Below are 27,337 nucleotides of genomic sequence, written 5' to 3'. Positions count from 1 at the left end.
TCTTCTGTGTCAATCATTTTACTTCTAGAAATTTATCTTACAGATACACTTCATACAAATATGCAAAGATAATGTACAAGAATGCTTATTGTGTGTTTTGGTTTTTCAAAGCCAAAAAAGGTAAAACAATGTAAGTGTTCAAGAATGAAGTAATAAAGATTTTTGAAATATGCTTTCTCGATCCTTTTAAATTCAGTAAAATCTGTGGCAATGTCTCCTAGATCTTGATATTGTAATTTTAAAAATGTATAACTGATATTGTGTAACAGGAAGAAAAGGTCTAAAGGAGTAGGAGAAGTGGGAGGGGTAGGGTGTGGAGAGCGGTGTTAGCCATAGAGGCTCCACGTTAAATCTTACCCTCCATTGTATAGAGCAAGGAGACTATGTGACGAGGAACCGCGTCCTTGCTGAATTAGATGTTTACCTTCAGAAATTGTCCTGGAACATGATGAACGTTTTGTAAACCCGAGAAACAAGAAAGCCCATGAGGGTGGGGAATTCCCAAAGAATTAGAGAACAAGGAAGCCGGTGTCTCTGGATGAGGGTCATGATTGATAACCAAGCTCACCTGTGATATAAAGGGGAGGAGAAAAATAAACGGGGCCGGCAGTCTCTCGGAGAGGCTCCCGACTCTGTCTCTGCATCTTTCTTTTTCTTCATCCTCACTCCCCCATTCAGGTGCTGCTCGACAAGTGACGGCGGGCTCCGTCACGGGTGGCGCCCGAACAGGGACCTGAATACGGGGGACCATAGTGAAGGACACCGCGGATCGTGAGCTCGGATAAGTAAATTAAGGGCGGTGAATGCACTCGGGAGTAACAAGATGGGTAATGGTAATAGCCAAATGCTTTTTGTACATATGCTTAAAAATATGCTTCGCGCTCGTGGAGCAAAGGTAGGGCATCAACAATTATGTAATTTTTTAGAATTTGTAGAGAAAGTTTGTCCTTGGTTCCCTGAAGAAGGCACAGTAGATTTAGAAGTGTGGAATAAGGTGGGAAGGCGACTTCAGGACTATTACGATGGTCATGGAGCCACTAAAGTCCCTATAGATGCTTTTAGTTTATGGGCTTTAATTAGAGATAGTTTGAATCCTCGGCATGAGGGCGAGAGGGCTGAAGGACCCTCCTCAAGTCCCTCCTTGGAGGAGCCCGACAAGGCTGGTGTTCCCGAGCTTGTCCCTCCGCCTCCTATAGAAAGTGGAACTGAGCCATCTGCTCCGCCAGTGTATGCTGATGCGGAGCCTGCACTAAGGAAGGGTCTTTTTCCAGATGAGGGACCCCTAAACCCGGGAGATGCTGATGATTTGGAAGAAGAGGCTGCTAGGTATAACAATGAGGACTGCCCCCCCCATTGTAGCCGTGGCCAGGAAAACCGAAAAATCCAGACAGCCAGCGAATGAGGACATGACTGAAAGGATTACTAGGTTGGAAAAGAGATTGGAGTCTCTTTGTCAGCAGTGGCAGACAGGCTTAATGGTGGAAGAGAAGACCAGAAGACTCAGGGCGAGGGAGACATAGTTCCTAGTATAATCGCTGGTCTTGATCCCCTGCCGGTTGCAGGTCCAAGATTAATGAAAAAAACTGACCCTCTTATAGCCATGATTAAACATCCCCCAGGACCCAGGCCTTTGTCTGTCAATTCTCAGTCTCTGTCACCTTTACAAGCTACCCTGCAAAATGCTGTTGACAGAGGGGAAGATACCCAGGGCTTTCATTTAGCTTGTCCAGTATTTGAGGAAGCTGACGCTCAAGGGAATATGGTCAGAATCCATCGGCCGATATCTTTTAAACAACTCAAAGAGTTAAAAATGGCATGTGCACAATATGGCCCTACCGCACCTTTTACTCAGGCTATGTTAGAATCGTTAAGCACGGAGGCGCTGCCTCCCGGAGATTGGAAACAGCTTGCTAAGGCATGCCTGTCTGGGGGAGATTACCTCCTTTGGAAAACAGAATTTTCCAAGCAGTGTCAGAGAACAGCTGAAATAAATCAGGCTAATAGAAAGGATATTGATTACAGATGGGTATCGCCCATAAGACAGGTATTCCTTATAACCCACAAGGCCAAGGGATTGTGGAAAGAGCCCATGGTGCTCTAAAAAATCAATTGCAAAAAATAAAAAAGGGGGAGTTATACCCTTTATCCCCACAGAATTATTTACATCATGCTCTCTTCATCCTGAACTTTTTGATTGTGGATGCTTATGGATCGACTGCAGCAGAACGGCTGTGGCATCCTAAAACTAAATCATCATATGCTCAAGTGAGGTGGAAAGATCCCCTCACGGGTGTATGGAGTGGCCCCGACCCGGTATTGATATGGGGACGAGGGCACGTTTGTGTTTTCCCGCAGGACGCTGAAGGTGCCAGGTGGCTGCCTGAAAGATGGGTCCGTTTTGCAGGAAATTCTCCTGCCCCTTAGGATGATCCCGACAACTGTCCTGCTGGTAAATCTAACGATGACGCTTAATGAGAAGGTTTATTGGACTTATGTACCTGATCCACCTGTTGTACATCCAACGAGCTGAAAAAATGGAGAAGTAATGGTATGGGTGAACAATACCAGGCTGTTGGGTGAGCTGGCGGCACCTGACAAGAACGAGGTCCGATTGTTCAACTATACGGGATCAGAAACCGGAACCCCCATATGTTTCTCCAAAATCAACAGAACTGATTGTGTAAGACTGAGCACTTGCACCCTGGCAGGAAGGCAGGTAGATCAATGCAAAGGCGGGATCACTGGAGTCCATCTACATCTACCTGTGGATATAGAGACCACTGGTATAGTGCCTCCGACTTTTAATGCTCCAATAAGACTATTCCATGGAAGAGATGTGTGGCAGATGCCCCTGTGAGATATAATATTACTGGGCTTGATACTTATGTTTTGGACTGGTCTGAAAATTCTTGTCATCCCAAAAGAAATGTCACTGCATATGTCATGCACTCTTAGGTATTGCTTGTAGGAAATATTAGTGTTCAGAAAGATTATGATTATTATAATGTAATTTACTTCAATTGTCAAATAAGCAATTGTCACCCGAACAGAAAATCAGATAATGGTTTTGCGAATGTGTTTTTAGATTTGGATATTATAGGTCTCCAAGATGCAGAACCCCTGGAATTTGATGCAGCCCAGGCTGCACAGGATTTTATCGAACAAATTAGAAAAGTTCTGCCATCTACATCTGCATTTACGCGGTAACTCATTTCCACAGTAATTATTGGAGGAGGGCCGCCTCTTAGATGCATGATCCTTCCTTCTGGCGCTACTGCAGATGTTTATGCATTCTTTAATGAGGATGGCTGGAAGTATTCATGGTCTACAATTACATGCTACACTGCCTAAACCCATGGTGTCATTCCCTGCAGAGGCTGGTAGTCAATGACGGGTAAGAGGAATACAGGAAATCACCAACCTAAGACAGAGCAAGAGTACTGTGATGCTCTTGACTCCATGACGGGTAAGGGATTTCTTTATATTCCTCACCTGAGCCAGGCACAGCCTATCTGCATGATCAAGGGACCTTGATCATAATACATAAAATGGGGAGATGTGGAGAGCAGTGTTAGCCATAGAGGCTCTATGTTAAATCTTACCCTCCATTGTATAGAGCAAGGAGACTATGTGACGAGGAACCGCGTCCTTGCCGAATTAGATGTTTACCTTCAGTAATTGTCCTGGAACATGATGAACGTTTTGTAAACCCGAGAAACAAGAAAGCCCATGAGGGTGGGGAATTTCCAAAGAATTAGAGAACAAGGAAGCAGGTGTCTCTGGATGAGGGTCATGATTGATAACCAAGCTCACCTGTGATAAAAAGGGGAGGAGAATAAAAAAGCGGCGGCAGGCTCTCGGAGAGGCTCCCGACTCTGTCTCTGCATCTTTCTTTTTCTTCATCCTCACTCCCCCATTCAGGTGCTGCTCGACAAGTGACGGCGGGCTCCGTCAGTAGGGGAAGGGAAAGAAGGGAAAAGAAAAAATGTGAGAAAAGGAAATTTATGTTTCCTTTATGATTTTATTATGATTTATGTTAATATTCCTTTTTAAAATATGTGAAATGTAACATTGACTACCTTTGAGAAGGGCTATGCTTATTATTTACTTTACATAATTTTGTTCCGATATCTAGTTTACATCTACCAAGTGAATGATCTTATATTACATAGATTCTCCTTGGCCATAAGAACTGTGAGAACATACAAGACAAACAGGTATGATTAGTTACCATGACAAAATGGTGTTAAATGTTATTTACCACCAGATGAATCATGGAAGGGGAAGAGAAAGAAATATTTTATGAGATTACTTCCTAACATTTAACTTAAAAAACTATGCATATTATAATCGGTTTAGTTTCCAATCTATATCCAGATATGAATGGCTCATGGGTTTTTGCCTCCATTCAGGAGCAACCCAGAAAAATAGCAATACTCTGTGCTGTAAGACCTCATCAGATCCATGTTATATGTAAGGACACAGAGACAGAATTAGATTTTAAAATTTTTAAAAAGTTCAGGAGCAAAATAAAAGTGTAAATTTTAAGAACATTGTTAGATGATTTTTACAAAGTAAATGCCTTACACTCTGATTTGCCCAATAGCATATTATTTTCTCCCACTATAGTAGTAACTTATTCCTGTTTTTCTGTTGCTGTTTAGCAATGAAGACTTTTGGGGCCTTCATCCACATTTTGCTTCCAGGAGCCGGGTGCCATAAGTTAATGGTAAATAAGCAACCCTGATACATCAGAGAGGCTTGGTCTACCTAACAGCTGGCTGGACCTGGGGAGGGAGAAGGTAATGAATAGATGTGGCCATACTCCTTGGTGTAGTAATGGAGCAAGAAGAGGGCCTAATCTTTCTAGTGCCATTCTGTAGATAGCTTATCTAGCATCTCCATAAATAATTTTTCCTTTAATTTCATTCATTACATTTAAAAAAACTAACTGCTCCTGGACAATTTGGTGTTCTCTGGAATATCATTCTTCTATTTCTAACATCAACAACAGTAACTTGTTTGTAGCTTACCTGGTGAGCATGACCAGGGTGAGTATGTTTACCTCCACTAAGAATGGACAAATGGTATGAAGAAAGCAGCTGTGGAAGGGTCAAAGGACCCTACAGCCATGCTGTTTTCTCTAAATTCTTTTCCATGAGAGGATATTGAGTGAGACTGCAGTAAATGAAAAATGAAACCTAAATTTGACCCTCAGAGATTGGAAATTAGGTAAAATTCCACTACATTTTAATAGCTCTAAGCAAGCAATTTGTTACCCTTTATCCTTTAGTGGAACTGATGAACAGGTGGTTTTCAGAAGATCACTCAGTATATTTAGCTTCTGAAATTTGAGCAACTCAAAATCTGATTGGCTGCTCTTGCCACATGATAATTCCCAGTGCAGGCACCAAGCTGGCTTTTGCCTGGTGTTCTCAGGAGGGGAGAGTTGGGAAAGGATTTGCTGCTGAGAGGAGATTTATTTGATAACTTAAAGGTAAGTCCAGTTCATGTCTTCTTCTGTAGTGTTCTTTCACTAGATGTTCCACAACTTCTTTTGAGGTATTTTTTCAAAATTTGGGGTCCTAACTGGGAAAATAGTGACAGTAATGCAGTAGCAAAGACTGTTACCCCAGTGCCCTACAAATGCCCTATTAATATCTGTCATGTAGAGTTTCTGATTAGAGTCAAGTCCTACACTAATGAGTTTATGGCTTTGTCAAGTTGGCACTCTGTGTAACAAGGTTTTTTTCCATTTTTTTGGTAAAGTTTTTTCCTAAATATCTTAGTTTGAAAAAAGATCTATGTTCCATATTCCTATATTTATCCTGTTCTACTGGACTTCATTTGCCTCAGAAGGAGTGGCAGTTTTGCTAGCTTAACAAAACCAGCCACTGTAGGGTATTGGTTTACACAGCAAGCGTCTTTGGGCAAAGGGGCAGCTGCTCCAAGCCATCATCCTCTTATGTGGGGAGTCTTACTTGCTGGCATCAAACTGCAAAGGCCTGGAGAGATCTTTTCCTTAGTTCCTGAATTAGAAGCTTAGGCCAAAGACTTACAATTTTTTTTTTTTTTTTTTTGTACCAGGGATCGAACTTGGGACCTTGCGTTGCCCTGGTGAGACCTACAATCTTATATATACTTCAACTAATACTTTAAAACTTTGTTGTCTTTCAGGGTTGACAAGAGCTACAGAAAGAAAAGAAAAAAATCTAAATAAACCAATGGTTTTCCGAAAGAGAATAACCGCATCGCCTTGAGGTTTCTATTTTTTCTTTTAAATTTTATTGACAGATTTTTTTTTTGTCTAATATGAAATGTGAGCTATATGGAGTATACTAGAGCTATATTTAAAACTAAATGAGCCTTCCTAGAATTTGGGTGATAGGAGGGAAGATTCTTTCACTAAAAATTTTGCTTTGAAAATGTTTTCTCTCCGAGTGTTTGGAAATTAAAATTCTCTGTTCCTTGAGTCCAAACTCTTTCATTCGTTCACCTCAACTTCCTTTTATAGCTTTAACTAAACTGATCTCATAGAAGTAGCAATACTCAACGTGTTTCTGAGGGAATCAGTGATTATGTAGACCAGAGTGGTTTTAAATTCTATTTTGCTATAAGATCATTTCTGTCCTGAGGATAGATTCTAATGTATTTTCATTTGTATGGAATATGGAAAGTTTGTAGGTGCCACTACTACTCTGGGAAAATGGCGGATGACGAAGAATATGAGGAGGTGGTGGAGGTAAGATTTTTTAAAAATCAACTCTGACAGTGAAGTATTTTTTGTAGTGACAATCAGAGCTGTGTAGGTGACTCAATCATTTAAAAAAATACATTGTCTATTATAACTTTACAGAGTCATTAAATCTTAAGAAAGAAATACTTTACGTTCAGTTTCACAATAATTATGTGTGGCTTAGAATTGAAAGGAAATATCACTGTTTCATATTTTTGCTTTTCTTTAAACTCTCAAAAACAAAAACCACCAAAGTGTGAAGTACAGGCAGTTTTTACTTTTTCTTCTAAAACTGCTTTATTTCCTACCTCCCAACACCAATGATCAAAGGGACAGAGGTGAGGAAGACAAATTTCTGAGAACTGAAACCTGAACTGTTTCTGAGTTTCTGCACAATAATAGGGGAAAGGGAGTTATTCCTTACTCTTTGCTTCCACTAGTGAATTATCTATAGGTCAGTGTAGGTTCTATATTCAGAACAATTGTATGTATGGGTCTTTATGTATGTATATATGTATATGTATATGGGCACACATGTCCATGAATATAAAAACATGTAAGTACACTCATGAAGGTCACAAGCGACAGATGGAGCCACCTTCCCATCAACACCATCATATTTACCCAAATCAATAAGACTAACTTTTGCTTCTGAATCTTTAATAGGAACAAAGACAGCAGGTATCTTGAAGAATTTCCTCTGCATTATTGGTGGGGGAGCTGATGCATTCAATAGTTATTAATTACTTATTTTATATTTTATATAGTTTCATTTTGACCGTATCATGGAGTTTGCTCACCAGCTCTTACTCCCACCTTCTAGAACTAAAATCAGGCCCGGGGCTCTTATCCACATAAATGCACTCCTGAGAGTCTGAAAGCGCGTACTGCTTTCCAGTTGGTGGTGATAATATAGATATGTGAGACTCTCCAAGTGCCTGTGGCCCTTGGAGGCAGTTTTTAAAATGTGTGCATTTTAATAAGACTGAAATTAATTATAAGAGCTACTCAAAACTGACCAGCTGAAAATACCAAAATTTGTCTTTAGAAAATTATTTTAGCAACCAGTCTATATTTGGACGTAGAAAACTTTTATTCCATAAATAAGGTCACCTTTATTACTGAAGAATATATGTAAAAAACCAGAAGGGATCTCATACAGTGTAGTTATGTAACCTCTCTGGGTTACACACAAACGGTCCCCTCCTCCATGGTCAGTATTATCACTAGTGTACATTTTGTGTGTGTCCCTAAGGGTCAGAATTATCACTATCCAACACTAACACAATTATAAATTAAATTATCTTCCTATGGTGATAGTGTCGAGAACATTTTTTAGCCTCCAACTTAGACATTCCTCATCTTTCTTAAAATAATTGTGTCCATTTGTCACTGGAAATTGTCCTTAGTGCTAGACTTGATTGATTTAACTAGTCATAAAAATGGAAGGGGCTATTTTTAGGCAACCCATCCTCACCATTTTGTTCTCATTACTGCTTCTGAGTCTGACCAGCAGGTGCTAAACGAATAGACTGCCTGCCAGAAAGTGTTGAACTGAGGACTCTTTGGTCTTGAAACAGATCATGAGAATGGAAGGGTAGCAGATTCAAGAAAATTGTTCAGAAAAGAGTTCAAAAAACAGGAACTAGGTTTAAAAATATATCTCCTAGGGATCTTGGACATCTGAAATAAAATTTTACTGTCACTGTCTATTTAAACTTAAACTTGGAAAGAGAAAAAGAAGCAAAGATGCACTATCTAATTAGGATAGATCTAAAAAAAAATGAAGTGAGATTTGGCATACAACTTAATGCCAACCATTTGGTTGATGTTCCTTTTTTTCTTTGTAAGCTTATTTCTAAGATGTATTTACCAATTGTGAAAGCCCAACAAAGGTAAAATGGACTGGCTTCCAAAGAGCTGCTTTTATACTTGGAGGTTAAGAAAATCCAAAATACTTGGACTCATTCACTTTACTTTAATATTTCTTTTCAAGTCATTGATGTTTTGTGTGACCATAAGAATGGCTCCAAGTGGCATCAGCATCAAATAGTAGTTTTAAAGGGTTCAAATGGCATTTCTTTTGTGCTGAAGTCACAAGTGTGAAAGAATGATTCTCTGTCCTGTCCATGTGATTCCTGATACTATATGTAAGGATATGTAAAAAATATATATATTTTAAGTTTTAAAAATAGCCCAAGAACAAAGAAAACACGAGTCTGATGGATAGTAGGTAAGTTTTATACAACTGTTGTCATGGGTGGAATAGAGAAAGTGGCCCATGGACAGTGGCTAAATATTTTGATACAAGTTCATTGAAGCAAGGGCAGAAGAAAGGAAGCCACTCGGGAAAATTTACCAGTGTTCAGTGTTTCCCCTGCTACCCCCCAACACACACATGCTTTGGTGTCAGAAATAAGAGAAATGAGGCATAAAATTTTATGAATTTTCTCGACTGAGAAAATGAGCCAAGTAGGTTTTATCCCTTTTTATTCTTTTCCTTCTGTGCCTTGGCTTCAATGAGTCTTCCCTTCTGTTTGCCCAGCAGAGTTGGGTGAAGCTGGGGCAGGATTCCACTCTCCTTACACATCTCAAACAAAATGTCAGCCAGTTCTTATCTGCATCTATTTATTGCTAGTGATGTCATAAATAGAATAAAAGTAGACTCAGTTTCAGATCCAGACTGCAAGCACCTCACAGTCATTAGGAGCGAGCTGCAGCCTGCCTTGCCCACATTTTGTGTTGAGAACACACATTTTTCCTTTCTTCCCCTGGCATTTACAAGTTGTCATAGCAGCCTGTTTAGGACCATTGCACTATTGAAAAGGAGTCATCTGTCACTCCAGAAAAAACTTACTGCTTAGTAACCAGAGGGATACAGGAATAATTGAGATGTGGATAGGATTTTAGATCTTATTACTTCCATAATAAAACCCAATAAAAATTATTCATCCTCAGGATTTTTTTTGTATTATTGATAGTAAAGAGTGAGTTTTATCATAGTTGCTTTTTGCCCAAACCACACACTCAAGATATTGTTATTGTACTCTTTTCTAAGGAAATTCTATCTTGGGTACTGTAAGAAAAAAATATTACTTGTCCCAGGAAAATAGCTTGCCCTGTATATAAACCAGCCTCAGTCACCTGGCTCATCACACTGCATGTTTTTGTTGAGTCTGATGACATTCACTTTAGCTTTCCTAAAGCTTCACAAGGGGATACAGGTCTCCAAATAGGAAAGGCTCTCTCACCTACTTTGACAGATACTGTAAACCAGCTGAGCTGGTGAAAGCTCCTAAGGGTAGAGCTGAGGCTGAGGGAAGGCACTTTCTGCTTCTGTTCTCATGGTGATGCCCGTGTGTTCTATTTATAGTACTACACAGAGGAGACAGTGTATGAAGAGGTACCAGGAGAGGTAAGGTCCTGCCCATACCTGCACAAACTGTGTTCTAGTTAGAGCAAGAGGAAACTGCTCCTCTCTCAGACTCCTAGAGCCACAAAAATGGCAAAGGAGCATCTGAGGAAGAATCATCTGTGCCCAGATGCTTGTGTTAAAAGAGCAAATGTTACCTGTTTGACAGGTTGTTTCACTATTTTTGCTATCTAAGCTGGCAGGGCATGTTTTCCCCCATTGCTCATGTGATATAGTGTGTGTGTGTGTGTGTTGCTAATTAGGGTAATTTGCAACTGTAACGAGGGCAGGCATTGGTGACTAGCATGAATGGCATGGGGACCAGCAATTTCACTGTGCAGTGCTGTAATCCGTGGGGTACAGTCTCTGCCACCAGGGACAGTGCTTCCAAGACTTTTTTGCCTGATCAGCGAAATGCAACTCAGATTTTGGCACATTATGAATTCTTTTTTTTTTTTTATTCTTTTATTGGTACATTGTAGGTATATAACACAATTACATTTCTCATTGGGAATTGTACCTTTACATAAGGCATCTTGGTTCTTATTTTTTCCCCATTCCTAGCCCTCCCTTCATACCCTCCATCCTTCCCTATTTACAAAGACTTTATTTCCATTTTTTCCATTTCTCATCATTTTTCCTTTCCCTTCTTTCCTTTCCCCTGTGCCTCCCACTACCCCTACCCCTTTGGACCGTTTCTTCCTATTTTACATTATCAATTATTCATTCTAAACATTGGTGCATTTTAGGTATACAATATAATGACATTCATCATTGGCAATTTGCACCTTTACATAGTCTCTCTTGGTTCTTATTTTTCACCCTTGCCCAGCCCTCCCTTCAACCCCTCCATTCCTCCCTATTTACAAAGATTTTGTTCCTATTTTTCCATTTTCTCATATTAATCCCATTCCCTTCTATCCTTTCCCCTAGCCCTCCCACTTCCTTCCCCTTTGCCCCTTTTCTTCCTATTTCACATTACCTATTATACATTTAGTCCTTATTTACACTTTCAGTTTCACACACCAGAGAAACTATTCAGTATTTACTCATGTGTGTCCTATTTATTTCACTTAAGAGTATCACCTCAATGTGCATCCACTTAGCTATAAATGTCTCAAATTTCTCATTTTTTATGGCTGAGTAGTACTCCATTTTATAAAAAACCCACATTTTCTTGATCCAGTCTCCAGTTGATGGGCATTTGGACTGTTTCCAAGTTTTAGCTATTACAAACTGCACTGCTATGAACATGGGCACACATATATCACTGTGGTATGATTCTTTTAATTCTTTGGGGAAGATCCCCAGCAGTGGAATAGCAGGATCAAATGGGACTTCCAGTCCTAGTTCTTTTAGGTATCTCCATACTGATTTCCACAGTGCTTGCACCAGTCTACACCCACCAGCAGTGGAGCAGGGTTCCTCTTTTCCCACAGCCCTTCCAGAATTTGTTATTGGTTGATTTCATGATAGCAGCCATTCTTTCTGGAGTGAAGTGGAATCTCAGTGTTGTTTTCATTTGCATCTCTCGAATGACCAGTGATGTTGAACATATTTTCCTGTATTTATTTGCTATTTCTACTTCTTTGTGTGAGAAATGTCTGTTCATTTCAGATGCCTATTTTTGGATTGGGTCTTTAAATTTGGGAGGTCTGATCTTTTTAAGTTCTTTATAGATTTGAGATAGTAGACCTTTGTCTGAGGAAGAGCAGGTGAAGATTTTTTCCCACATGGTGGGTTGTCTCTTCACACTGCTGGTGGTTTCTCTTGCTGTGCAGAAGCCTTTTAATAAGAAGAGATCCCATTTGTTGATTGTTTGTGCTAGTTCACGGGCAACTGAGGTTTTGTTCATAAAATCTGTTCCTACACCAATGTCTTCAAGGGTTCTACCTAACCTCTGTTTCAACTGGTTCAGAGTTTCTATTTTAATATTTAGATCTTTAATGCATTTTGATTTTAGTTTAGTGGATGGTGAGAGATACAGGTCTAGTTTTAATCTTTGGCAAGTTGAAGCCCAATTTTTCCAGCACCATTTATTAAAGAGGCTATCTTTCCTCCAGTGAGGGTTTTTGGCTCCTTTGTCGAAGATGAGATGGCTGAGTGTGTCTTGCATTGTTTCTGCATCTTCTAATCTGTTCCACTGGTCCTCAGATCTGTTTCTTTGCCAGTATCATGCTGTTTTGATCACAGTAGCTTTGTAGTATAGTTGCAGGTTGGGGATTGTGATACCCCCTGCCATGTCTCTTACCTAGAATTGCTTTTGCTATTCTGGGTCTCTTCTTGTTCCAAATGAATTTTTGGATTGTTTTCTCGAGGTCTATGCAGTATGCTGCTGGGATCTCAATTGGAATTGCATTGAATCTATATAGCAGTTTTGACTGTATGGCCATTTTCACTCTATTAATCCTTCCTACCCAGGAGCAGGGGATGTCTGTCCATTTTCTGATAGCATCTTCAATCTGTGTTTTCAGAGTGCCATAGTTTTCAGAGAAGAGGTCTTTGATTTCTTTCGTTAGGTTGATTCCTAGGTATTTTGGTTTTTTGGATGCTATTGTGAAAGGAATTATTTGCCCTATTTCTCTCTCAGTGAGTCTGTCATTGGTGTAGAGGAAAGCTTTTCATTTTTGTGTGTTGACCTTGTAACCAGCTACTTGACTGAATTTGGTTATTAAGTCTAGAAGACTTTTGGTGGAGTTTTTGGGGTCCTCTATGTAGAGTATCATGTCATCTGCAAATAAGGACAATTTGACTTCTTCATTACCTATCTTTATTCCTTGTATTTCTTTCTCTTGTCTAATTGTTGTGGCTAATGTTTCCAGAACTATATTGAACAAGAGTGGTGATAGTGGACATCCTTGTCTTGCTCCTGATTTAATGTGAAGGATTTCAGTTTTTGACCGTTTAATATGATATAGGCTGTTGGTTTTTCATAGATGGCTTCTATCAGTTTGAGGTAGAGACCATCTATTCCAATTTTTTGTAGGGTTTTGACCATAAATGCATGTTGGATTTTGTCAAATGCTTTTTCTGCATCTATGGAGATAATCATATGGTTTTTGTCCTTGGCTCAATTGATACAGTGTATTACATTGATTGATTTTCATATATTGAACCATCCGTTCATCCCTGGGATGAATCCCACTTGATCAGGGTGTATGATCTTCTTGATGATCTTCTGAATTCTGTTTGCCAGCATCTTATTAAGGATTTTTGCATCTATGTTCATTAGTGATATTGGCCTATAGTTTTCTTTTTCAGTTGGGTCTTTCTCTGCTTTGGAGGTAAAGGTGATGCTTGCTTCCAGGAATGAATTTGGGAGCATTGCTTCCCTTTCAATTTCACTGAAGAGTTTAAACAGTAGTGGCAGCAGTTCCTCTCTAAATGTCTTGTAGAATTCTGCAGTGAAGCCATCAGGGCCCGGGCTCTTCTTAGTTGATAAGTTTTTAATTATGTTTTCAATTTCATTGGTTGATATTGGGCTGTTCAGAATTTTTAGGTCTTCTTCATTCAACTTTGGTAATTCATATGTATCTAGGAATCTGTCCATTTCTTCTGTGTTGTCCGTCTTATTGGCGTATAGGTTCTGGAAGTAGGTATTGATGATCCTCTGGATTTCTGTTGGGCCTGTTGTAATTTCACCCTTTTCATTCCTAATTGCATGGATTTGGGCCTTTTCTTTCCTTTTTCTGACAAGGTTGGCTAAAGGTTTGTCAATTTTTTCGAAGAAGCAACTCTTGGCTTCATTGATTTTTTTGTATCATTCTCTTAGTCCCCATTGAATTGATTTCTCCTCTGATCTTTATAATTTCCTCCCTTGTATGAGTTTTGTGGTTGTCCTGCTCTTCTTTTTCTAGAAGCTTGAGGTTCAGCATCAGGTTGTTTAATTGGGCTCATTCTGTTTTCCTAATATGCATATTCACTGCTATGAATTTCCCCCCTAAGACTGCATTCATTGTGTCCCATAGATTCTGATATGTTGTATTGTCATTGTCATTTAATTGAAGGAACTGATTTCTTCTTTAATTTCCTCTGTGACCCATTGGTTATTCAGAAGTGTGTTGTTCAGTTTCCATGTGTTTATGAAATGTTTTGAGGTTTTTTTGCTATGGATCTCCAATTTCATGGCACTATGGTCTGATAATATACAGGGGATAACTTCAATTCCTTTGCACTTATTTAAACATGTTCTGTGTGTGAGTATGTGGTCTATTTTGGAGAATGACCCATGTGCATCTGAGAAGAATGTGTATTCTGATTTTGTGGGGTGGAAGACTCTGTAAACATCTGTTAAGTTCATTTGTTCAAGAGTTCAATTGAGTTCTAGTATTTCATTACTTATTTTTAGTCCAGTTGATCTATCTATTTGTGACAGTGGGGTATTGAGGTCCCCCAGTACAATTGTATTAGTGCATATATGACTTTTCATGTCCGTTATTATTTGTTTTATATAGTTAGGTGCACTAGTGTTTGGTGCCTAGATATTTATGATTGTCATCTCTTCCTCTTGGATTATTCCCTTTACAAGGATGTAGTGTCCTTCTTTGTCTCTCTTAATCAGTGTTGGTTTGAAATCTACTTGATCTGCAAAGAGGATAGCTACTCCTGCTTTTTTTTCAGGTTCCTGTCACATGGAGTATCGTTTTCCACCCTTTAACTTTCAGTCTATGAATTTCCTTTTGAATTAAGTGTGTTTCTTGTATGCAGCATATTGTTAGAGTTTGCTCCTTGACCCATTCTGCCATTCTATTTCTTTTGATTGGTGAATTGAGACCATTAACATTGATGGTTATAACTGAAACATATTGACTTGCCATTGCCATGACTTTTTCTTTTTGTTGGGTTCTCCCCCTTTACATTTAATTTCTTGTCATTCCAGATGGATTCATTCTGCTTTGCTTCCTGGGGTTGTGATCTTCCATGTCTGTTCCTAGAATATTGTGTAAAATTCTTTGAAGTGCTGGTTTGGTATTCACAAAGTTCCTAAGGTGGTCTTTGTCATGAAAGTATCTTATTTCTCTATCCATTTTGAAAGATAGTTTTGCAGGGTCCATCAATCTGGGTTGGAGGCTGTTTTCTTTTAGGGCTTGGAATATGTCACTCCAAGCTCTTCTTGCCTTGATAGTTTGTGTTGAGAAGTCTGCAGTGATTCTGATGGGCTCTCCTTTGTATGTGATTTGTTTCTTTTCTCTGACTGCTTGGAGAACTTTGTTCTTCTGTTGAGTTTCTGGAATCATAACAATTATATGCCTATGTATAGATTTTTTTTTATCAAGGCTATTTGGAGTCCTATATGCCACACTTATCTGCATGTCAAGCTCTTTCCCCCTGCTTGGTAAGTTTTCTGCCATTATTTCTGTGAAGAGATTTTTTTATGTCATCTCCACTCTCTCCTGTTTTTTCATTGAGCCCAGTCAGTCTTATGTTATTCTTCTTTGCATCACCTAGCAGCTGCTGGATTGATTTCTCATGTTCCCTTATAATTTTGAAGCAATTTTTCTTTTCCTGGTCACTAATTGCAATCTTATCTTCTACATCTGAAATTCTGTCCTCACATTGGCTCATTCTGCTGTGTAGACTTTCAGTGGAGTTTTTCATGTCCTGGAAATCTATTTGCATCTATTTTATGGATTCCATTTGTTTCTTATGTTGGGATTCCATCATGTTCCTGAGCTCCTCTCTAGATTTATTAATCATGTCTTGCACTAGGGGCACCATTTCTCCTGTTATCTGAGAAATTATTCCTGATTTCATTTTTTCCAGATCCCCTTTTGTTGCCAGTTGAGTGGGTCCAGGTGGTTGAGTATCAGAGTGTTCCATCTCATTTCCCTTTGCAGTTGCTGTAGGTGATCTGGAAGTCTGGTTTTGAGACTTATTTACATGTTTTCTCATTTCGACTGGGGTGGGGGGCTGTTATTGCCTGCACGGATTACCTCCTCTGAGCTGGGAGAGGTGGCATAGGGGCCAGGAGCAGCAGTAGGGATGGTGACCCAAAAGCCCTTTCCTGTGGGCTGGGAGCAGCTGGAGGGATGGTTGCTGGGAAGCCCTTTTCTCTGGACCAGGAGCAGTGGGATTGTGGCTCAGAAGCCCCTTCCTCTTGGCCAGGAGCAGTGGGATGGCAGCTCAGAAGCCCCTCCCTCTGGGCCAAGAGCGGTGGGAGGGCTGGTGGCCTGGAAGCCCCTTCCTCTGGGCCAGGAGCAGCAGGACAGAAGGTGGTCCAAAAGCCCTTTCCTCTGGGCTGGGAGCAGCGGGAGGGATGGTGACTGGGAAGCCCCTTCCTCTGGACCAGGAGCAGTGGGACGATGGCTCAGAAGTCCCTACCTCTGGGCCGGGAACAGCGGGACTCAGTGCCTTGGTCTGGTGATCTGGTGTCCTCTACGTCTTTGTAATGTGGAACCAGGTGGCTGCCTGTCTGCAGCGGGCTGATTCGGCGTGTTCTGTATGACTCAGGACCTCGGTAGGGCATGGGCAGACCTGCCTGTCTGCAGCGGGGTGATTCGGCCCACATTATGAATTCTGAGAAGACTATTCCCATAAATATTCTGAGTTCAAATTCTTTCCCCTCCCCGCACAGTGAAATACTTTTCTCATAGTACTTCATTTTCTGCATAGAGCTGTTTCACTTTGAACATGAAAAACAGTGATCTGGATGTTTAACTCTGAAGCCTGCTCTAGAGCCAGTGACTACAAAATACCCGAGTATCAATAAATATTGTAAATTGGTTGGTTTCTCATGGTGAGCCATGCATTAGAAATAATGGATGGAAAGCAACCAATTGGGAATGAATGATCTGACAACACCAGGAACAATTTTCATATATGTACAGTTTCTTTATTATGTTTCTCTTTTCATAATTGATACTAGAATTCTTCCTTTGGTACAGATGATATTTACTGTGAAGGAAATGATACTATGAAATGGATTGATGACTTGAGTGCTTAACATTCCTTACAATATTTTAAATCTTGGACTAGATTCAATCTTTGAGTCTTAGTTTTTTTTTCATAATAGCCTGTTGTAAGAGACAGTAATTTCCTACCTACTACGTAGATAGATCTCTTGTGAAAATAAGTACCCCAGTAAGTTGTTATCATTATTCTTGCCCAGCTAAGCATTTAGGAGTGTAAATGCCATTCAATTCACACTCATAACTAAGTCAAGACAAGGGTAATCACTTATAAAATTGATGTGATTCATCTTTTAAAAGTTTATCTTTGTCTCACAATATAGAGAACAATGCTTAAATGCTTACAAGAAATGAACCCAATTTTCTTATTCAATGAAAAGTTAATGTTAAATTCAAGAATTTAAGCTTTATTTGGTTGTCTGAACCTTTTGCTTTTTACCACATGCAGACAACTTAAAATTTCAAACGTTGAGGAATATTTTACTTTTGATTCTTAATACTTCCTTAAAGTGTTTGTCTTTCTGCAAATGCAACCGTAGGGCAATGTTGCAGTGACCATTCATAGTTAGGTAACATAATGTGCCTTCGTGTAGATAGTGTGTGACTTCGTGGTTTGTTCTGTTTTAGATATTCAGAAATAACACCAGGAATGTAAATCTGACTTGAAGTTAGAATAATATACACTGACACTTTTATGACAGTATTTTCACTTTTTATGACAGTGTTGAACTGTATGTCAATTTTTCAGACAATAACAAAAATCATTGAAACTACGACTACAAGGACAATACCTGGCTATGACGAATCAGAAACTTCCAAACCAGCACTGGCACAGCCAGAACCAGCAAAGCCGATGGAGAGGAAGAAGGTTATCAGGAAGAAGGTGGACTCTTCCAAGTTCATGACCCCTTACCTTGAACACAGTCAGAAAATGCAGAATCTATTTAGCCCAGTAAGTTTCAAACTCTTACTAAACTGGTTTATTATTAAGAAGTTAATGATATTAACAAATGGTTCTTGATGCTGGCTAGATTTTTGTTTCTCAACCTTGAATGAAACAACTCATCTTGCAGAAACATAAATTTTTTAAAAAATTCTTTTATTGATACATTTTAGGTATACAATACATTTACATTTATCATTGGGTGCTTGTACCTGTACATGATGTATCTTAGTTCTTATTTTTGTCCCCCATTACCTGTGCGCCCTTCACCCCATCCACCCTTCCCTATTTACATAGATTTCATTTCCATTTTTTATCTTTACTCATAATTTTTCCTTTCCCTTCTTCCCTTTCCCTTTCCCATCCTACCACCCCTATACCTTTGGACAGTTTCCTATTTCAAAGTATCAATTATTAGTTATTAATCCTTTTAGTCCTTATTTACACTCTCAGTTTCTCACACTGGAGAAACTATTTGGTATTTACACATGTGTGTCTTATTTATTTCACTTAAGAGTATGGCCTCAATATGCATCCATTTAGCTATAAATGTCTCTAGTTTCTCATTCTTTGTGGCTGATTAGTACTCCATTTTATAAAAAAAACACATCTTTATCCAGTTTCCAGTTGATAGGCACCTGGGGTGTGCAGAAACATAAATTCTTTCCTTATGACTCTTGACTTTTCCTTTTATGAAATCCATTTGTACCATAACCACATCAGGGTGAGCATCCTTATTGAAGTTATTCCTGTAAAATAAGCATAAGGCCATTTATAAAACATTTACTGGTGTTTAATCATGGTCAGCCAATCTGCAATAATGAAATCAAATATAAATTTAACTGAGATCAGTTGGTGGGAGCTAAAAACCACATATGTAAACTATGTCTGAATGGAATAGCCTCTTAAGTAGAATAGCTTCCAGTATATAAAAAGATCTCTAAGAGGGATATATCAAAAAAATTTTGTAGTTTAGGAAATAAAGATGAGACTAAGAACTGATTTGCAATTGAGAATCAGAATGGTTGTGTATACCCTAGAACTATGTGGTTTTAAAACCATGGTTACACAGTGGAATCCCCTAGGAGCTTTAAAACTGCTGGTGTTCAGGTCATTTTAGTTTAATTGGGCCAAAGCTCAGGCCTGTGCAGAAGGATTTTTAAAGGCTGCCAAGGTGATTCTTATATGTAGGCCAGGCTGAGAAGCACTGCGCTTAATGATCGCTGGTCCTTACTTCCCATGTATGGTCCTACAGCTTGCCTCCACTGGCAGCGAATTTAGACCCATTTCACTTTATCTAATTTGCTAATTTTCCATGGTGGGCTGAGGTCTCATTAGGCAGTTTGATTGCACATCCTCTGAGGGCTTCAGAAAATGAAATGTAGCTTGGGGATCATTGGAGGGCATGAGACTAAAGTTCATGGTAAAAGCATCCTGCTGTGGAGGGCCAATAAATATTCACTTTTGGTTAAGTGTTAACTCCTGGAGGCTGTTGATGACCTAAGACAGGTTTTTGTTTTTTTTGTTGTTTTTTTTAAGATTAGACAGAATTTTATTTTATTTTTTGGCTTAAATTCTTTTATTGGTACGTTTTAGGTGTACAATACATTTACATTTATCATTGGGTGCTTGTACCTGTACACGATGTATCTTGGTTCTCATTTTTCCCCATTACCCGTGTGCCCTTCACCCCTCCACCCTTCCCTATTTACATACTTCGTTTCCATTTTTTCTTCTTTTCTCATAATTTTTCCTTTCCATTCTTTCCTTTCCCCATCTCCTCCCACCACCCCTACCCCTTTGGACTTTTTCCTATTTCAAAGACAGGTTTTTTAAAAACAAAAAAACCAAAAAAAACCTCAAGATTTTCTTGCCTTTAAAAAAAAATCACTGGTATTCAGCAAAGACAGAAAATTATTTAATTTATTGCCAATACATTTTGTTAATTTAGACACTATGAACTTAGAATTTCTGATATTCTGAACAGAATGTTAGCAAAATTCTGTAGTTTTTTTTATTCTGTAGTATTTTTAAAATGGTTAGTAGCTAAACCAATAATATAATTTAGATTATTGATCATTCCACTCAAGAGTATTCTTTGAAGCCTCAATAGTGACAATGTATATTACTACTAAAGCAAGAATTCATTTTATAGTCAACAGAAATAATAAAATCTCCAGGATCCAGTCATTTTTAGGAAGAGCAATTAACAGATTCTATTTTAGCTTTTGGTGAGCGGGTATGGGACAAAATGAAAGCTGTTATAACTGCTAATTGTTATAACTTGGGGGACTTTGAAAAATTATATTGGGATGAATATGTGGCTTGAAGTTTCTGCTGCTGTCTTGTCAGGATCTGAGCTAATATCCGATATGCTTTTTAGAGTAAATACAAAGAGAACTTTGAGAAAGCAAAAGGACAGTCATACGCCAGCACAAGTGACACTCCAGAACTTCGAAGAATCAAGAAAGTACAAGATCAACTCAGCGAGGTGGGTTGCATTGCTAAAATAAAGAAGAGAGACATTTCAAAAATATGCCTAGCACTGGGACTAGGGCTTTAAATATATGTAGAAAGAATAAGGGATCGAGAAAGCAGAAGTCATAGATTATGTTGCTGTAAATATGAAGCCAGAGACTTTTTGTTTTCAATTTTTATTGCTAAAAGCTTAGTTTAGCGGCTAGCTTGAGAGGAGGCTATGAGATGGAAACTTTAATTCATTGTAGTCCTCCACACTGAAGCACGGTGAGGTCGAGAAGCACCAGGCTGGAAATTTGGCCAGGAAAGCAGAGAACAGTGAATACAGGTGTCCTGTGGATCTACAAAGATCATGGTGTCCCAGCTAAAATGCAGAAGCTTTGCTTTGTGATGCAGACTTAGGGCCACTGGGTTGATGCTCTTTATTTATATGATATTCTTTACCATACTCACATGTTTATGCTTGTCAAGAACTCTAATCTTGTATTATTTCCACAGGTTAAGTATCGAATGGATGGTGATGTCGCTAAGACGATCTGTCACGTAGATGAAAAAGCAAAAGATATTGAACATGCAAAGAAAGTGTCGCAGCAAGTCAGCAAGGTAAGATTATGGCATGGGTGGTTGGGATATTCAGTGTCCCACAGTCACCTCTGCTGTGTCTTAAGGAAGGGACAGACCCGATCCGGCTCACCAGTCCCATGGACAGTCCCCACATTCATGAAGGGGGCTCCACAGATGGCTGAAGTAGCCCACAGGAGGGATAGGTGGATTAAAGCTTCCATAACTTGCCCGAAGAGTCAGCTACAAATCAGCTGCAGGGAGTTGCTGCCCTGAATGCAGTCTCACTGTTGCTGGAGTCTCTATCTGTTAAAGATCTGGGGAACTAAATTTTTATGAGAAATTTCCAAATTACAAATGCAGGCCACTAACTATTAAACATTTTCAAATACCATGCAAATTAAAAGAAATGTGTCCAGCGGCCAAATTGAGTCAATGATTGATTGGTTGTAACCTTTGAAAAGAACTTATAGAGAATCAGAATCCTGAATCAGTTGAAAAAAATTAGAATTTCAAGAAAAGATTCCTAATATGGGTGACGTATCGTCGGATGTGGACATAGCCAGCGTTTTCCTGGTAACCCTTAGGCAGCCTGTGTGTGCGGCTGCCATCCCTACTCCCCTCTCTTCTCCAGTTCTTCTGCCTACCACAGGTCTTTTGCTCTTCCTGTCTAGGTTTTATACAGGCAGAACTGGGAAGACACCAAGGATAAGTACCTGCTTCCCCCTGACGCCCCTGAACTTGTCCAGGCTATTAAGAACACAGCCATGTTCAGTAAGGTAAGAGCCTCTGCTTCACTGCCCTGTCTAGCTTCCTGTGTAACCCAACCATATGCTTTAAAGCAACCCTTGATAAACTCCTGACAATCTGATATATAATTTCCCAGGTTTTTTGTGAGTAGCTTTGAAACAGGAATGAGCTTGCAAGAGTCAGCCTGAGCTTTTTTCAAGGACAGTTCTTGGGCTGAGTGGTGGAGAGTCCTTTGAGAACCTGAGCAGCCTCAGAGGAACATGTTCCTTGGAAACACTTAAGATTTCAACAATGTTCTAGATTTTTCTGTAGACCCTGTGTTACACTTTGGATATCCCTGGCTATCACTTTTTTATAGAGGTTTATTTTGTGACAGCTATTCCAAAATCAGGCACATCAGGACAAGCTATTAACAAGAATGTCTTGAACTGAATGGAAAGAGAGAGGTTCTCTGTGAATTTCATTTACCTTTGCTCTCACCTTGCCCTTGATTCCTTATACCATTGATGAATAAGTTTAAAACAATGTATTTCATGTAAGTGTGATCTCATTTTTCTCATAACTTTTCATTCTTTTCTGATTTAGAAACTGTATACTGAAGACTGGGAAGCAGACAAAAGTTTGTTTTACCCATATAATGATAGCCCGGAACTAAGGAGGGTTGCCCAGGCCCAGAAAGCTCTCAGTGATGTAAGTGAAGTGCAGTTGACACCATTTGGGAGTATGGAGTCAGGGAGATTTGGGTTACGTCTTTCACAGATGATCACTGCACTTTTGTTACAAAGACTAAATGCCATTATTGCAGAGGAGCACATTTAGAATCATAATTTATAATATCTAAATTTATATTAGACACAATTTATACTTTATGTTAGATAAAGTATTATGCATGAATACCTGGTGAGATAGAAAAATATTACCAGAAATTTTCATGATTGCCCCTGAGAATTTATAATCAGGCTTATAAGATGAAATGTTACATATCAGCAAGAAAAAATTAAAATCAAAGCACAATGCAACAGTCTAATAACTTGGTATGAGAAAGGATACACGTCAGTACTCAGGCCTGTGGAGGTAAAAATAGGGGGAGGAGTAGTAATGAAGAAGAAAGGTATTTCAAGCTAAGGGAGTGCTTGGACCAAACGACAGGGGTGAAATGACTCTGAAGTGTTAAGGAATAACGTAAGTGAACAATGTTTTGTTTGGAGGGGATTTATGAGCTTGCTGGCGGCAGAAACCTAAAAATCAGACAAAATAGCTTTGACATGATAGGGTAAGCAATAAGAGGATCCTAAGAGTCTGGAGGGAAAAACAATATGACAAAAATAGAATCTGGAGACATTCTGATTGTCACAGTGTGGTGAATTAGGACTAGCAAAAACAAGAAATCATCATAATTTGTAGAAGTCTATTTTAGTACTATAGATGGGTCAGAGAGATGTTAGGGAACAAAAAAGAAATGAATCTGAAGATAATAAGTATTAACAAGTGGTAACTGGGTATTGGAGACAAAGGAGAGAAAGAAGTCATAGATGAGTTTATGACCATAGGCAGATGGCCTGAGTGAATATAGGTACAGCTGGTAAAGATGCTTTAATGGAGAAAGAAACTGACTTGAGTTAATGGAAGGAACAGATGAAGGCACCCTGTGAGTAAATTAGAAATTTTGTACTTTGCTTAGATGTGAGATCAGGGCAAGAACTTAATATTTAAGAGTCATCAAAACAAAAGCTGTAGCTGAAGACACAAAATGTATGAGGATGAAGAAGAGGGCACAGCCAAGGGCAGAGTGTTGGAGGATATTCACAGTTAGGACATCTGGAAAACTGCCTGCAAAAGGATGAGGGAACAACAGAGAAGTTGAAGGGGAACCAGGAAATGCCATGTCATGTAAGCCTAGGGGAGGTTTCCAAGAAGACACTTAATCTCCTGGGATCTCCCTTAATCCATAATACAAAGATGAAGGATTACCTCCTCAATCCATTTGGTGTATGGACTTTGAACAAGTGAAATTGGCTACATTTTGGAGATATCACAATATTGGACATGATGAAGGAGAACATACAGTAATGAAGTAAAATATTCCCCACTTCTACTTGGCAGTTAGGATATAGCTTTTATTTCTACTACAGACCCAAGTATGCACTATCAGTTTACCAACGAGGCTATTAATACTATTGTCAACACCACAAGTTTCTACAATTATTGGGCACAGCCTCCTAAACAAGCTGTTGTTCACAGAACATGCCACTGGGTAGGCACATATACTTTGAGTTAGGGGCTTGGATTTGAGGCTGTTTTTCTCTCTCTCCTCTGTGTCCCTCTTAACTCTACTTACCATGGTTTCTTTATTATATAAATAAAGGCAAAAACTTTGCAGATACTAAGAGATTCTTCAAGCTGACCTACAATGTAGAATTCTAAATAGATAGAGCCTGTTATTGTGGCACATGCCTGTAATCCAAGTACTGTGGGAAGCTGAAACAGGAGGATCACGAGTTTGAGCCCAGCCCGGGCAATTTAGCCACTTCTTGAGACCCTGTTGGGGGGAAAAAAAAAAATCTAACTAGTCAGAATTCTGAAGAAAGTTCCTGAGAAATAAGGGCTTCAAGAGCTGATTTCTCTGAAACATCTTGACAGGATGTCATACTTAATCAGCATTTCTCCTGTTTAAATGTTGTCTTCTCCCTAAGGACTTACCGAGCCATGGAAAATTCCACTTGCTCTTTACCGAAAACAAAGTTCTTCACTTAAAGGAAGTTTAGCTGTAGAATTTATACATTTTAAAACCATCTTTCATATCCCACTTGATTTGATATTCATGAAAGCTTTTGTTATATGCACTAGATAGATACTATTAGGATAAGATATAGTTAGAATTGGTTAAAGTATAATTAGGACCATGCAATTATCTACCTCCTTTTTCTAATAAAAATCTTGCCATGTAGAAGAAAAAATAATCTGTAGAAGTGTCTCAGCTGAGTAGTAGAAGAGCTGGGAGGGTAACCCTACCCTTCAGACCTCCCCTCAGGGCATCAGTCTGCAAGACACACATTCAGAAATCAGAGATTAAACCTTCCCTTTAGTCAGGCACAATGCGGGCTACAAGGAGAGGACTTTCCTCTGCCATCCCAGAGCCCCAGAAGGGGGATGGGTGTGTGAACCATCATGATGATGTCACCTGATAACCTTAAAAGAGAGAAGGGCCATGTCGAGTAAACCCCAAGAGAAGGACATCGCATCTGCCCGAGGAGTCAGGGAGGGAAAGCCATGCTGTCCTGAGATGTAGAAAGGTGCAAAGGTTCTTAGGAAGGTGGGGAGAGGGAAGAGCTGGATATTCTTGAGTGAAGGAACAGCATGTACAATGCCCTGGGGAACTTGAGGGCTGATTTATGAATAATTGGAAGTGTTTAAGATTGGTGGGGAAAAAAAATCTGAAAGAGTCAGAGTGGGGGGGATGTGTGATTCATGGACACTGTATATATTTTTAGGTGATAGAAGCCTTTTCTAGGCTGAAGGGAAGGAGTTCATGAAAAAGGAGGGATTGAACCTGTGAGAAAGAGAAGGGATGACCGATAGAGCTAGACACAAAGGGCAATGGAAGGAATGGTGCAGAGTGTGAGCCATGCCCGGTGGGGGTGCTGCTCCTTGGAGCCAGGGCAGGGAGTGGAAGTGGCGGAGATGGGTTGGAAAGATGTAAGAGGAAGCTGGGAATGAGCTGGACTTGATGGGGGATCTAAGGGCAATGTTGGGATTTTAGACTAGCTACTGGCACTAAGGCTGACCAGAGACACATAGTGGAGATGTTTAACCTTTATTGAAGTCAAAGCAGCCATTGAATACCATAAAGTCATAGGGTGCTGGGCACAGAGCCCCAAGCACGATGTTGTTCACAGAAAATACTACTGGGTAGGCACATGGATCTCATGCTGCAGTTCAAAGGCTCTCTCCCCTCTACAGCTCTCTGTCCCTTTCTTTATCTCTGTGGAGCACAATATTATTGTCCCATTCATACATTTGTATGATTTTTCTTCTGTAGCACTCAGTATTACTGTGTGATTGAATTGATCCAAAACTGGAGCTTGGTTAAGTGGGTAGGAAGAAAAGACGAAAGGTTGAGAGTTGAGGTAGCTGACGAAAAGAAAGTTGCAATTATAAATTACAGCATGAAAACGAATGGAAGGAAACAGGTCTAGGGCCAAGAGTCCCGGAGAAGAGGAAAGACTCAAGGAAATAGAAATAATTAGCAATACTAAGAGCAAGTCCATGTAACATGCAGAAGATTATGGTTACAAGACACACTAAAATTTAAGACTTCAAAGAGTAAAACATCATCCCTTTGAAAAATGCCAACAAATGCAACATAATAGTATAATTAACTGTGGTTCATGAACATCTCTGTTTTTTGTTTTTTTTTTAATTTTGTCAGATTGCCTACAAAAAAGGTCTCGCTGAACAGCAATCTCAGTTCACCCCTCTGGCTGATCCTCCAGATATAGAATTTGCCAAGAAAGTAACCAATCAAGTGAGCAAGGTAAGTAAATACAGCTGGTACACTGTCTCTTTTGAAAACTCTGCTTAATAATTTCAACCATTAAGGAAAGAAAATGGAGGTGAACCTGAAGATGAAATACAAAGGGTTTTTTGCATGTGACCCCCCAAACTCTAAAGCAATATATCCACCAACAGCATTACCTATGTGAAAAAATATTTAGCCAGCTTGATAATTCAATAACTTTTTTTTTTTTGGTACTGGGGATCGAACTTGGGACCTTGCGCTTGCGAGGCAGGTGCCAGAACTGCTGAGCTAAATCCCCAGCCCAATAATTCAATAACTTCTAAATGTCAAGGTCACCTCATAAAAAAGGAGTCTGTTCGAGTATCACTTGATTAGTTTTACTTGTGAGAGTGATACTACCAGAGTAACTAAGTAACCATTCCCTTCCATGGAGGCTCTAGTTTAATTCAGTGTGAAGACCCAGTGTAGGGTTATGCTGTCAGATGAGGGCAAATACGAATTCATGAGTGGGCTCTCAGACATAGCTTAGTTGACAGCAGTGGGCAGCGGACTTCTAACTTCAGGTCCTAGCAAACAGCTTAGGCTGTCTATATTTAGGGTGATAAATGAGCTCTGAGGAATGCAGCCCTGACAAAGAATGCAGGAAGACAAATGTTCAGCTAGTGAATGAGCCTATGTTAAAGTCCTGGTCCACATCGGGTAACTTTCTCCTGGGGTATTGCTGCTTTTAAATACCTTTCTTTGCCCTCTGTGGAGTTGAGTCTCAATTTGGTTTTCTGCTTGAATTTTGATGGAATCTCAAGCTTTCTATTTTAAGGGTCAGGTATGGTGGAATGCTTATGTAATCCCTGCCATTGGGAGGCTGAGGAAGGAAGATAGACAGGAGCGTAAGTCTATTCTGGACTACATAGTGAGTTCAAGGCCAGACTGAACTACACAGTGAGAGCCTGTCACACATTCTATCTTATTTCTTGAGGGGAAAGTTATTTCTTTAGTAGAGGAAAAAGAAGAAAAGATAAAAGATGAAATC

At 39.5% G+C, this 27,337-nt stretch overlaps 2 protein-coding genes across 42 annotated transcripts in view; both read left to right on the top strand.

Annotated features, from left to right (window-relative positions):
• The window catches only part of Arl5a (ARF like GTPase 5A), a 101,511-nt gene extending 98,974 nt beyond the window's left edge, over positions 1-2,537 (top strand). For 2 of the 3 annotated variants that reach the window (XR_015450815.1, XM_087210003.1), the window contains one exon: positions 679-2,330. Coding sequence is in view for 1 of the 3 variants with exons in the window: in XM_087210003.1 (XP_087066129.1) it covers positions 824-1,402 (579 nt within the window). In the remaining 2 variants the exon portion in view is untranslated. Of the gene's footprint in view, positions 1-678; positions 2,331-2,355 lie in introns of those variants that run through there. The other variant, XR_015450816.1, reaches the window with a different exon arrangement.
• A 1,398-nt stretch (positions 2,538-3,935) lies between these two features.
• Neb (nebulin) overlaps positions 3,936-27,337 on the top strand; it is a 227,134-nt gene continuing 203,732 nt past the window's right edge. For 37 of the 39 annotated variants that reach the window (XM_087209985.1, XM_087209983.1, XM_087209984.1 and 34 more), the window contains exons 1-10: positions 5,407-5,497; positions 6,178-6,261; positions 6,678-6,742; positions 10,110-10,151; positions 17,805-18,008; positions 20,383-20,490; positions 20,976-21,080; positions 21,713-21,817; positions 22,374-22,478; positions 26,218-26,322. In XM_087209985.1, the coding sequence (XP_087066111.1) occupies positions 6,707-6,742; positions 10,110-10,151; positions 17,805-18,008; positions 20,383-20,490; positions 20,976-21,080; positions 21,713-21,817; positions 22,374-22,478; positions 26,218-26,322 (810 nt within the window). In that variant the 5' untranslated portion in view covers positions 5,407-5,497; positions 6,178-6,261; positions 6,678-6,706. Of the gene's footprint in view, positions 3,988-4,135; positions 4,218-4,602; positions 4,730-5,406; positions 5,498-6,177; positions 6,262-6,677; positions 6,743-10,109; positions 10,152-17,804; positions 18,009-20,382; positions 20,491-20,975; positions 21,081-21,712; positions 21,818-22,373; positions 22,479-26,217; positions 26,323-27,337 lie in introns of those variants that run through there. The other 2 variants (XM_087209962.1, XM_087209988.1) reach the window with 2 other exon arrangements.

Source organism: Heterocephalus glaber, unplaced genomic scaffold, assembly GCF_053883595.1.
Source record: "Heterocephalus glaber isolate CG9 unplaced genomic scaffold, H.glaber_assembly_v1.0 deba00001097, whole genome shotgun sequence".
Classification (NCBI taxonomy): Eukaryota; Metazoa; Chordata; class Mammalia; order Rodentia; family Bathyergidae; genus Heterocephalus; species Heterocephalus glaber.
Note: the sequence above shows the minus strand (reverse complement) of the source record. Positions and strands in the feature narration are given on the sequence as shown.